Source organism: Pleurodeles waltl, chromosome 12, assembly GCF_031143425.1.
Source record: "Pleurodeles waltl isolate 20211129_DDA chromosome 12, aPleWal1.hap1.20221129, whole genome shotgun sequence".
In the NCBI taxonomy this organism is placed as follows: domain Eukaryota; kingdom Metazoa; phylum Chordata; class Amphibia; order Caudata; family Salamandridae; genus Pleurodeles; species Pleurodeles waltl.
In genome coordinates, this window is record NC_090451.1 from 77,042,551 (window position 1) to 77,055,802 (window position 13,252).

Genomic DNA, 13,252 nt, shown 5'->3' on the forward strand with positions numbered 1-13,252 from the left:
ACGTGACTCCTGTGAGGTCACAGTCCTGCTCTAGGAGAAGGTCGCGGCACCGCTCCAGGAGCTCCAAGTCATCTTCCTCGCATTCGAGATCTTCGGGGCATTCAGGTAAGAGGCACAAGAAGAAGAAGAAGTCCAAACGGCCAAAGAGGCATCCAGGGAACGTCGATGTTCCAAGCTCAGCTCTGCTGAGCCATCGCCTGGGCCGACTCTGCGTCTTCCCCCTTATCCAGGGACCGAAGCGACCCCCGCTCAAATCAAAGAATTTTACGAGGCTATGTGCATTGTTTTTGAGTGGGAGGGCTGCACCCTCAGGTGAGTCTTCATGCCCCGTGAGTTTAGCAGGGGCCCCATCGGATTCGACATCGGCGGCTTCAACCCTTGGCGCTGTTGGGGACCCTGGGATCCGATAGTAGATCCGGACCTGCGCCGGTATCTCACAGTCAACCTCCTCTGGTGCCGGGCCCAACGTCGACGCTCCCACCACCACCCGCGCCCATTGGTGGTGGTAGCCCCATCCTCATTCCGGATGATGCGGAGCCGGAACAACGTCGTACGATGCCGATTCTGACTTTGACGGCACCGTTTAGGCCCAAATCAGTGACTGAGGCTTATTCAGAACAGCCAGGCACAGGAGATTAGTGGGAGGGGTCTGAGGACCCTTCAGAATATGGATTGGAACATGAACAGGACTGTTATGAGGATCTAGGGGAAGCCAGTGGACTGGATACTTCTCCAGATGCTGGCATGTTCTCTCCTCCCACTGTGGCTGTGGAGGAGGGTGCATCTTATGCATGGTGGTGCGTAGGGCAGCTGAGGTCTTGGACCTAGACTTGCCTACGGTGCCAGTCAGGACTAATCTCCTGACGGAGGTGCTTCAGACATGGGTTGCTACATCGGAGCCGATCTTACCCTTCAATGAAGCCCTCACGGATGGCCTTCTGGGAACATGGTCACACCCCAGCACAGGGGCTCCTGTGAATAGGACAATGGGCCGCCGCCCTAGACTTGCTCCAAATGACCCTAGTTTCCTCATCCAGCACCCCACCCCGGAGAGCTTGGTGGTCCAAGCCTCCACTTCCTGTGGTGCCTTCCCTTCCGCCCCTCCGGATAGGGAATCCAAGAGACTGGACCAACTTGTAAAGAAGTTGTTTTCTTCCTCCAGCCTGGCATTGAGGTCAGTAAACACATCTTGCCTATTGGGCCCTTTTTCCCATACTTTGTGGGATACAGTGGCACAGGTGCCAGGGGGCGTACGGGACACTCTCACCCAGGCTGCCAAGAATGGGAGAGATGCAGCCAAGTTTACTATAAGGTGCGGCTTAGACACGACTGATTCGCTGGGCAGGGCGATTTCTTCGACAGTGGCCCTCTGTCGCCAGACCTGGCTACGTTTCACTGGCTTTTCAGGGGATGTGCAGTTGAGTTTGATGGACGTGCCTTTTGATGGCTCTCGCCGTTTTGGTGAGAAGGCAGACTCTGCACTTGAGAAGTTCAAGGATTCTCGAGCTACGGCCAGATCCTTCAGCCCTTCAGTGCTGGCTCGTCAACAGTCTGTCTTTCGTCCCTTTCGTGGCTTCGGAAGGGGCGCGGTACCACACCAGCCACAAGTTAGCCACCGTTCTCCGGCTTCACTGCATCCCGTGCGAGGACGAGGTCGTGGTATGGTCAGACCCAGAGGGTCTGGCCAGAGGTCGGCCACCACACAGCCCCCTTCATCCTCAGCGCCCAAGCCCTCCTAGTGTGGTTCTGCAAGACCATGTCTGTCCAGTTGGAGGGAGGATTCAATTTTATATCCCTCACTGGCAGACCATCACATTGGACAAATGGGTCTTGCAGATCATAAAGAAGGGCTATTCCCTCCCCTTCCAGTCTTTCCCTCCCTCTATCCCTCCGGTAAAAGAACGGCTGATGGGGGATCATTCGGTCTTGCTCAGCGAGGAAGTTATGGCTCTCTTGGCTAAGGCAGCTATAGAAAGGGTCCCGATGTCAGAAGTAGGCAGTGGTTATTATTCCAGCTACTTTCTGATTCCCAAAAAGAACAAGGGCCTTCGCCCTATCCTGGATTTAAGGGATGTCAATCTCTTCCTCAAAAAGGAGAAATTCAGGATGCTCACTCTTGCTCAGGTGTTGTCTGCCCTAGACCAAGGAGACTGGATGGTAGTGTTGGACTTGCAGAATGTATTTTCACATCCCCATCCTGCCCACCCACTGGTGTTACTTGCGGTTCAAGGTGGACCACGAGCACTTTCAGTTTACTGTGCTCCCTTTCGGTCTCACCAGTGCCCCTTGGGTGTTCACAAAAGTTATGGCGGTGGTGGCAGCTCATCTGCACAGGTTAGGGATTTCAGTCTTCCCCTACCTGGACGACTGACTGTTGAAGGCTCCGATGCCCCAGGCTCTCATCACCCACCTCCAGACGACGGCGAACCTCTTGCACTCGCTGGGGTTCACTGTAAATGTGCCAAAGTCACACCTGACACCCTCTCAGAAGCTCACTTTTATCGGAGCTGTTCAGGACACAGTGTAGTTTTGGGGCTATCCTCCTGAGCAGCGAGTCCAGGATATTCATGTTATGATACCGATGTTTCTATCCTGGATTTCGGTGAGACAGACTCTGAGGCTGTTGATACTCATGGCTTCCTGCATTTTATTAGTCAAACATACAAGATGACATACTAGGGCTCTGCAGTGGGATCTGGAGTTCCAATGGGCACAGCATCAGAGAAATCTTACCGACATGGTTCAGATCTCTGAGGGAACTGCAAAGGATCAGCAGTGGTGGTTAGTGAACTGCGATTGGGTCAAGGGCATACTCCTCTCCCTTCCCCTACCAGATTTTACAGTAGTGACAGATGCATCACTTCTGGGATGGGGCGGCCATCTGGGAGAGGTGGAGATCTGGGGCCTCTGGTCTCTGGCGGCATCCGGGCTCCATATCAACTTCTTGGAGCTTCTGGGGATACGGCTAGCATTAAGGGCATTTCTTCCTGTTGTGAAAGCGAAGATAGTGCAGGTATTCACAGACAACACTATCACAATGTAGTCCTGCAAAAAGCAGGGCGGTGTGGGCTCATGGACCCTTTGTCAAGAGGCTCTATGTCTCTGGACATGGCTGGAACATCAGGGCATAACCCTGGTGGTTCAACACCTGGCAGGTTCTCTGAACGCCAGAGCAGACAAACTCAGGCGGCGATGCTTAGCAGATCACGAATGGTGTCTCAGTTCGGAGGTGGCGCAAGGACTCTTTCAGCCGTGGGAAGAGCCTTGGTTAGATCTGTTCGCCTCCGAAGAGAACGCGCAATGTCAGTAGTAATGCACGTTGGAGTTTCCAAGGCAGCTATCGATAGGCAAAGCTTTTCAGCGCAAGTGGCATCCAGGCCTCCTGTACCCCTTTCCACCCATACCAATTCTGCCTAGAGTTCTCAAGAAAATCAAGAATAACCAGGCCCAAGTAATCTTAGTGGCTCCGCATTGGGCTCATAGAGTCTTGTATCCAGAGCTTCTCAAAATGAGCATCAGTCCTCCAATCAGGTTGCCTCTTCGAGAGGATCTTCTGTCTGCAGCTTCATGCGTGGAGATTGAGTGGCGGCAGTTGATGGTTTATGACCTCCCTCCCGAAGTCTGTGATGTCATTCTGGCAGCCAGGCGTTCCTCTACTAAGACGGTGTAAGGAAATGCCTCCTTGGCATGGTTACCCCCTGATTTTTTGCCTTTTGCTGATGCCAGTTATGAGTGCGCTGGGACCCTGCTAACTAGGCCCCAGCACCAGTGTTCTTTCCCTAAACTGTACCTTTGCTTCAACAATTGGCACAGCCCTGCCACTCAGATGAATCCCTAGTAATTGGTACCACTGGTACCAAGGGCCCTGATGCCAGGGAAGGTCTCTAATGGCTGCAGCATGTCTTATGCCACCCTGGGGACCCCTCACTCAGCACATGCACACTGCCTTACAGCGTGTGTGTGCTGGTGGGGAGAAAATGACTAAGTCGACATGGCACTCCCCTCAGAGTACCATGCCAACCTCACACTGCCTGTGGCACAGGTAGGTAAGTCACCCCTCTAGCAGGCCTTACAACCCTAAGGCAGGGTGCACTATAGTACAGGTGAGGGCACAGGTGCATGAGCACTATGCCCCTACAGTGTCTAAGCAAAACCTTAGACATTGTAAGTGCAGGGTAGCCATAAAGAGTATATGGTCTGGGAGTTTGTCAAACACGAACTCCACAGTTCCATAATGGCCACACTGAAATCTGGAAAGTTTGGTATCAAACTTCTCAGCACAATAAATGCACACTGATGCCAGTGTGGAATTTATTGTACCATGCACCCTTAGAGATGCCCCCTGAATACCAGTCCGACTCCTAGTGCTAGGCTGACCAGTTTCTGCCAGCCTGCCACAGCCAGATGAGTTGCTGGCCACATGGGGAGAGTGCCTTTGTCACTCTGTGGCCAGGAACAAAGCCTGTACTGGGTGGAGGTGCTTCCCACCTCCCCCTGCAGGAACTGTAACACCTGGCAGTGAGCCTCAAAGGCTCACCCCTTTTGTTAAAGCCCCCAGAGCATCCTAGCTAGTAGAGATGCCCACCCCTCCGGCCACTGCCCCCACTTTTGGCGGCAAGGATGGAGGAGATAATGGGAAAAACAAGGAGGTGTCCTAAGCTGAGGTGACCCCTGCCTTTAGAAATCCTCCATCTTAAGTTTGGAGGATTCCCCCAATAGGAATAGGGATGTGCCCCCCTCCCCTCAGGGAGGAGGCACAAAGAGAGTGTAGCCACCCTCCAGGACATTAGCCATTGGCTACTGCCCTCCTGACCTAAACACACCCCTAAATTTAGTATTTAAGGGCAGCCCAGGACCCAGGAAATCGGATTCCTGCAACCTGAAACAAGAAGAAGGACTGCTGACCTGAAAGCCCTGCAGAGACGACGGAGACCACAACTGCTTTGGTTCCACCCCTAACGGCCTGTCTCCTGACTCGAAGAAAACTGCAACAACAACGCATCTGACAGGGATCAGCGACCTCTGAAGCCTCAGAGGACTGCCCTGAACCAACGGACCAAGAAACTCCTGTGAGCAGTGGCTCTGCTCAACAACAGCAACAACTTTGCAACTTTCTTGCAACTTCTAAAGACCTCACTCTTCCCGCCGGAAGCGTGAGACTTCACCCTCTGCACCCGACGCCCCCGGCTCGAGCTCCATAGAATCAACACTACAGGGAGGACTTCCAGGCGACTGCGACCTCGTGAGTAACCCGAAACGACCCCCTTGGACACTCATAGCGACGCATGTGGAGAGAGTCCATAGGCTCCCACTGACCGCGACTGCCTGTAACAAGGAACCCGATGCCTGGACCAAGCACTGCACCCGCAGACCCCAGGACCAGAAGGAACCGAACGTCAGTGCAGGAGTGACCATCAGGCGACCTTCTGCCTAGCCCAGTTGGTGGCTGGCCCGAGAAGCCCCCCTGTGCCCTGCCTGCTCCGCTAGAGTGACCCCCGGGTCCCTCCATTGATTTTAACACAAAACCCAACGCCTGCTTTGCACACTGCACCCGGCCACCCCTGTGCTACTGAGGGTGTGTTTTGTGTGCCTACTTGTGTCCCCCCAGTGCTCTACAGAACCCCCCTGGTCTGCCTTCCAAGGACGTGGGTACTTACCTGCTGGCAGACTGGAACCGGAGCACCCCTGTTCTTCATAGGCGCCTATGTGTTTTGGGCACCTCTTTGACCTGTACCTGACCGGCCCTGAGCTGCTTGTGTGATAACTTTGTGGTTGCCTTGAACCCCCAACGGTGGGCTGCTTATGCCCAGGAACAAAGACTTGTAAGTGCCTTACTTACCTGACAAACTAACCATTACTTACCTCCCCCAGGAACTGTTGATTTTTGCAGTGTCCACTTTTAAAATAGCTTATTGCCATTTTTACTAAAACTGTGTATGCTATTGCTCTAATTCAAAGTTCCTAACTTACCTGTGTGGAGTACCTTGCATTTTATGTATTTACTTCAACTCTTGAACTTGTGGTTCTAAGAATAAATTAAGAAAATATATTTTTCTATATAAAAACTATTGGCCTGGAGTTAGGTCTTTGAGTGTGTGTTCCTCATTTATTGCCTATGTGTGTACAACAAATGCTTAACACTGCCCTCTGATAAGGCTACAGCTCGACCACACTACCACAAAATAGAGCATCAGAATTATCTAATTTTGCCACTATTTTACCTCTAAGGGGAACCCTTGGACACTGTGCACACTACCTCTTACTTTAAGATAGTATATACAGAGCTATACAGACGGTAGGAAACGTTTTGTATTATATTGTATAGAGATGTCTATTGATCCTCTATCTTCTTCTCTTTCTAATATGCTTCTGTTCATTCTGTCACTTATCCAACAGGGTTCCTCCTTAGGGACTCTTAGGACTATCTTTCTGCCTTATCGGCTTTTCTTCGCTTGCCTGATCAACAGTCAAAAGTTTAAATCGCCTTTTGTACAGATATTCTTAAAAGGGCTTGTACATATGTTTCCACCTACGCATTTTGTTATGCCCCAGTGGGACCTTAATCTAGTGCTCACTTTTCTTATGTGTACTCCTTTTGAGCCTTTACATAATTGTCCTCTCTGGCTGCTCACTATCAAAACAGCCATCTTAGTGGCGATCACATCTGCCAGGAGAGTGAGTGAGATGCAGGCTTTAGCATCGAAACCGCTGTATCTCACGATATCCTGATAAGGTAGTACTCTGAACTCATGCCTCTTTCCTCCCCAAGGTGGTGACCTCTTTCCATCTGGGTCAAAATATCACCCTGCCCACCTTCTTTGCTCCACTGCATCCCTCTAAAGAAGAGGAGTGTCTCCATCGGCTGGAGCCAAAAAGAGTCTTATCGTTCTACCTTGACCGCACAAAAGAGTTCTGGGTGGACAACCAACTCTTTGTGGGGTATGTTGGTGCAAAGAAGGGGCAGGCAGTCCAGAAAGAAACCATTTTGCGCTGGGTTGGTCTCTGCATTAAAATTTGCTACACTTTGGCTAAGAAGCAGCCTCCTGAGGGCTTTAGAGCTCACCCTACCAGAGGGAAAGCTGCTACCATGGTGTTTGCTCGAGGCGTGCCGGTACTTGACATCTGCCAGGTGGCAACATGGGCTTCCTTGCACACGTTTGCAAGACACTACTGCCTGGATAGCCAGGTTAGAAGAGAGGGGCATTTTGCTTGCTCGGTCCTGCAGGACTTCCTTGTGTGAAGTATTTATTCGCAGCCCACCGCCAGGAGTTATAGCTTGGGTATCCATTCTAAGGTAAGGAATCTGCAGCCAGAAGTCTCTATCAGGTGAACAAGTTACTTACCTTCGGTAATTAATTATCTGGTAGAGACTCTATCTAGCTGCAGATTCCTTACACCCACTCAAGCCTCCCCGCTCTGCGGTTATATATTAGGTTTTTCAGATTTGCTCAGACAATCAGAAGAAAAAATAAAAGTTATTTCTTCCATGACTCTGTGCTTCTGGCGTGGGAAGTTGTGGAAAAGAACTGACGTATGTGTGCCGGGGTGGTTCCTATATAGAAGACCGTGACGTCACAGATGGCTCGAACGATGCTGACGCCGCCACGCGAAGCCGGACGCCGCATGCGGATCCGAAAAACGCCACCAGATGCTGCGCACAAGGTACTGCTCAGCAGAAAAATTCTGGGTTCGAAGCTGACGCCAGGGAATTCTAAGGTAAGGAATCTGCAGCTAGATAGAGTCTCTACAAGATAATTTGTTATCGAAGGTAAGTAACTTGTTTGTTTGGTACATGCATGTATATTGATAAATTAGGTATTACTTGTGTTGACATGTGTAACGGTGGTGTTGTTTGCCCTTGTGTGGTTGTTGTGTGTGCATGCTTGTGTGTGGTGATGGATGTCAGATGCATTGTGTGTTGTGTTAGCATAGTATGCTTCTTTGTATGGCTGTGTGATTGTGTATATTGGTTGTCAGGTTTGTGTCGTTGCCGTTGTGGTGTTGTGTGGAATCAGTGCTGTTTTGTATTGCTGTGTAAGACTGTGCCAGTGCTGTGTGTATGTGGGTTGGTGTGTGTATAGCACATGGTGTGTTGGCTGCGATGTGCGTAGTACGGGTGTGCATGTGCAAAGTATGGGTGTGCGTGTGTGGGTGTATGTGCATGTGGGTGTGGGGTTATGTGTGTGTGTGTGTTGCCAGCCGTCCCAAATGTGTATGTTGTGTGTGCATGTGTACTTTGGGTTTTCCCTACAGTGTCAGGTATGTGTGTGCACTCACCGTTGTTGTCTTCGTTGCCGTCTCTGGTTCCAGAGTTGTTGTGCGTGTGATTGCGGCAGAAACCTTGACGGTATGCAGCCTCCTAATATGTCCTGCGGTAACATGGTGTCTGCTGCCTGAAGATGGCTACATGACGCAGGCATGACCACACTGCTGGTGCTGGTGGTAGTTTGGCTGGCTCCTGTTGGGAAGACCGCCATGCTCATAATTTGGCTGGCTTCTCTGCCCCAGTGGGACCTTAATCTAGTGCTCACTTTTCTTATGTGTGCTCCTTTTGGCGCTCCTGGTATCGCCAAATTTGTAATGACCCCCACAGTGTTTGAATCAATACTGTCCCTCTATGGAAAATAAGGCAGTCCAGGCTCAGGGATAGAGTTGTTGATGTTTCGACCCAAGGTGAAGGAAGGTCACTCGCAACCTTAATAGCGGGTCTTCATTAGGACAAAAGGGAGCAACCTGGGATCGCAATAATTCCCATGGGACGAAGGTAAAATCAAATAGGATTAAACAGCAAGGGTCCACTAGCTTTTTTAATCATGTTGGCCATTATTGTTTGTCCATTATATCAATTGGTTTATATTATCTATATATTATGTTTATGTTATAAGGTTGGGGGAAATTAATATAATGTCTATGGGTATTCTATATATGATTCTATTTATTTTTTATGTTTAAAATGATGCAAGGTAAAAGTAACACGTTTTAGGATTGTTCTGTGTGTGCTTTGTATTTATTATTTGGATGCTTTAATTATTTTGTCTCATTATTTTTCATGTATATTGTTTTTTCAATAGGGTTTGGGTATATTTTGTATATGTTTGTTTTTATATATGTATTTTGGTGTTTTCGTATATGTATTGATGTACGTTCTGTATGAGTTTTACATTTATTATACTACAGCCCTGAAGAAGTCCTGTTGTTTGGACGAAACGCGTTGGCTGTTGCTGTTATGAATATGGCTTTTGCTGTTATGAACATGTGTCCTTTTTGAGAAAAAAAGAAGGAAGAATAAAAAGAAGATGAAAAAGGACTGATGTTATTAACTGGATATTTCAATTCAACTTTTGGTGGTGGTGCACCGTTTGTCAATTATTTCTATATATCCATATATCTATATATATTTGTGTGTGTGTGTGTGTATATTATACATTTTATATATATGTATAAACTACTGAACAAAATTACACCAAATTTGTCAGGAAGGTAGGTCCTCGCTCAGAAGAGTGCTTTTTTTGTTTTGGTGTGATTCCGTTTAGTAGTTTTTGAGAAATTAAGGGAAAACAAAATTTGTATATCTAGGGGCGCAAAGGATTCACGATCCCTAATGATCTTGTGCTGAGATCTGATAGGCTGATAACACTTCAACAACAGAAGCTGTTGAAGTGTTGTCAGCCATCTTGGGATTCGGCTGAAGCTGAGTACCAAAAACACAAAAAGGAAAAACGAAAGAACACTCTGATCTCTTAGCCAGCTCCCCCCCACCCCCCACAGCTTTCATTTTACGAGCGGAGACGTTGTGGATCCGCAAATCCACTCATAAAATGTTTAAAGAAGGAAGCGCAGGCTCCCACACTTCGTAAGCCTAATGCCGTCGGATGGACCAAGTGCCAGGGATTTAAAAAAAAAAGTGTGGGTGTCTGCCTGGCCCCCTCCCGCTGCCCCGGGGACCACCAACCCACCCCGCCGGGGCAACATGTTATTTGAAACGGGACTACCACCCCCAGGGGCAAATGTTTACATAAAAAATGCGGTCCCTATGGGACCCCAATGCACCCGGGACCACAACCCCCGGGGCTAAGTTCTCGTTAGAGGGGGTCCATGCGTTCCCCCCCACCATGGACCCACTGATGGCCCCAGGGCCAGCTCCTGTTATATCCCGGGGGTGCCAGCCACCCCCGGGACATAGCTGTTAGCTGTGGCTTGGCTGCAGCCAAGTCACAGCAAACACTTCTGGTTTTGACAGCAGGACCTTTAAAGCTGTCAAAGTCTGAAGTTTCATCTCTGTCCCCTGCATGCATGCAGGGAACAGACATGATGCTTCAGCAAGCATGGAGCTGCTGTCAAAGCAGCTCTGTGCTTGCTGAAGCATTGGCACTGCGAGGGAAGCCTTAAGCCCCCCCCCCCCCAGTGCCAGGTAGCCCGTAAGGGCTTTGTTTTACAAATAAAATTTTAAAAATGTAGGGACTTTGGGGGGAGCCCTTGGGGGGGTCCCCTGCGGTCCCACATAGCCCATAAAGGGCTTTGTAATAAACATTTTGAATGTTAAAAACAAGGAAGAAAATCCCCGTATCTCAGTGTGAACGTTACAGACATTTACACAGCTCGGGGGTTCGAGTCCAGCTGGTCTCATTTCCTTTTTTGTTTTTTTAAATAACAAAATTACACTTTTTTTAATATATTAAATAAATTTTTTTGTTAAATCCATCAAAAATATCTCATTCTAAGTATATGAGATATAAAATCCTAAAAAAACTCTCTTTCTCTCCCACTTTCTTTCTCTCTTGCTGTCTCTCTATCAATCAATTTCTCCCACTCACACACCCACTTAGACACTTATGCACCCACTCACAGACCACATCAGACACTCACGCACCCACTCAGACACTCAAGCACCTGCTTCCCGACCCACTGACACCCTCATACAGCCACTCACAGACCCACGCATCCACGAAAACACTGATGTACGCACTCTCACACCCAGACAGACAATCTGACAGCCACTCTCACTCCCAGGTACACCCTCTCACACCTATTCTCACACCCAGTGAAAGTGCAGTTAACTCCCAGGGGAAAAGGGCTGTGCACAGCGTGGGTTTGGGTGGTTGGGGGAGTTGGCCGCAGGTTCTGGCTGCAGGCCAGGTCTTGCGGGCAACCTCCCCTGCGCATGTGTGAAGGATGTGCACAGTTGGGTGCTTATAGGGGGTTGACCTCAGATCCTAACAGGAGGCCAGGCCCTGTAGCCAACCGCTGCTGCGCACAGCCAAAGGCTGTGCGCTGCAGTGTTTGGATTAACGTATAGTAATTAAAATTACTATAGGTTAAAAAAACATAGAAATTCACTTACAAAACCTAAGCTTACAGGGAAGTTGTAGTTAGGCTCACATTTTAAATGTACAAAACCATAGAAATTCACCTTTTGGCATGTGTGCACCTTACATGTCTTCCAAAATTGTTTTGGGGTGCAGCAGAGGGGGCCTTGGGCCCCCAGCACCCTAGAGCTTGCATTTCCCAAATTGCGAATTACAGTTAGGAATTCGCAATTTGAGAAATGCAAACAAATCGCAAATACGGGCCAACAGGCCCATAGGTGTGAATGGGGACTGTATCACAATTTGCAATTCGGTAATAGCATTTGCGATTTTTAAGAAATCGCTATTACCGAATCGCAAATATGATACATAGCATTTTGCGACTCAGAAATAGCGATTTCTTAAAAATTGCTATTTCCGAATCGCGAAAGGCTTTTTTGATACATCAGGCCCTATATCTCGTGCCCTAAGATAACTATATCTAGCTTCCTCGCCTATGCACTGCAAATTACCCCACAAATTACGACAATCATCCAATCTTTCATAGCATCATTGATAATATCAATGTATATTTGCAGTCAACTTTTTGACGAAAAAACTGTGCATGGTAGGGGGTCGCAAATATATATATATATCTATATATCTATATATATACTAAGCCTTGAGTGGGGCATGATACATTTTCCAATTGTGGGGTAATTGAGGTGCGAGAGGGAGGAGCAAAGGGAAAAGGACAGCATACGGAGGGCAGAGGGAGAAGCACAAGAGGGAGAGATTGCCACAGAAGCTTATGGGCATAAGAAAGCAGGACCCATGTTGTACGAGAAAAGCACACAAGGCAGACAGCTGCAAAACACGTACTCATGGAGTGCAAAGTCAAAAAGAAAAAATCGTCTGCTAAAAGTGAGCAGTGGAAGAACACACGAAAGCACACTATGTTCCAGGGGAGGGACAAACAAGATGGACAGAGCAAGCCATTGAATAAAAGGCAATCAAATAAGATTGACAATAAAGCCCCTCAGTAGTAACCAATGGGCGGGCTTTTAGTCCCCTGGAAGTTCTTGTTAAGATGTAAATAGTTCTTTGGCAACCTCGCAGTTTGTGCTGTCTGGTAGGCTTGACGCCAAAAGAGCAATCTCTTTAACATACTGGGAGAAAACTCCGTTAACATCAAGGAAATTGACTTTTTTTTTTTTTTTAAATGCTTTAGGAAGTTGCCTTCACAAAGAAAAAGCCAACAGGTCCTCCATGTCCCCTGACAGTGTGGCCAAATAGCATTGTGGAAGTTCGCCGAAAGTCCTCATGTCGTGACAGTGAAATAGTTTTTAGTGAAAACTGGCAAATGCACTAGTGGCAACAATTACATTTGGTAATTGAGCTGTGGCTTGATCAGCAGAGGTAGGTCCAGTCCTACAATGGTGGTTTTGGAGCCTACCACCTAAACCCTGAATAAGGCCCTCAGAAAGTTACAGGTACCTTTTAGTTTTCTTCTTTGGCTGTGCAGTACTCTTTTGTTTACCTTTAATGTCAGTAAAATTAGCAGGTTTTTCTAGGTTTCTCCCTTCACACAACACGCCCACACTCCTGCCTATTGTCTTTCCTCTGATTCTATCAAACCAGCTCCTTCTCACCACACATCCAACCCTTGCTTCCAATATTTCCTCGGATTACATTCTCCCTGCTTCATGAGCCTCTCACCTAAAATCGACATCCTTTTGCGAATGCTGTTGAAGTCCAGCAGGGCCAGCACTTGGTAAGTTCTCTCTACTCCGAGCTCACTGACCGTGATAGTGTCCTGAGTCCGTGTGAGAAACACGTAACCAAAATTCCTGGCAGCGGTAACAAGAGCTTCTTCATCTGGAGAGGCCGCCTGGTAAACAAGCTCACCTGGAAAAAGAAGGATGCAAGCAGTGACAATATGTTCAGCTGGGTAATTGTACTGTCAT

The 13,252-nt window shown here is 48.4% G+C and overlaps 1 protein-coding gene across 1 annotated transcript in view; it reads right to left on the reverse strand.

Annotated features, from left to right (window-relative positions):
• Positions 1–13,252, reverse strand: part of ATP8B3 (ATPase phospholipid transporting 8B3) — a 481,840-nt gene that overhangs the window by 213,417 nt on the left and 255,171 nt on the right. Inside the window, exon 16 of the mRNA XM_069217044.1 lies at positions 13,005–13,193. Within this exon, the coding sequence (XP_069073145.1) occupies positions 13,005–13,193 (189 nt within the window). The remainder of the gene's footprint in view (positions 1–13,004; positions 13,194–13,252) is intronic.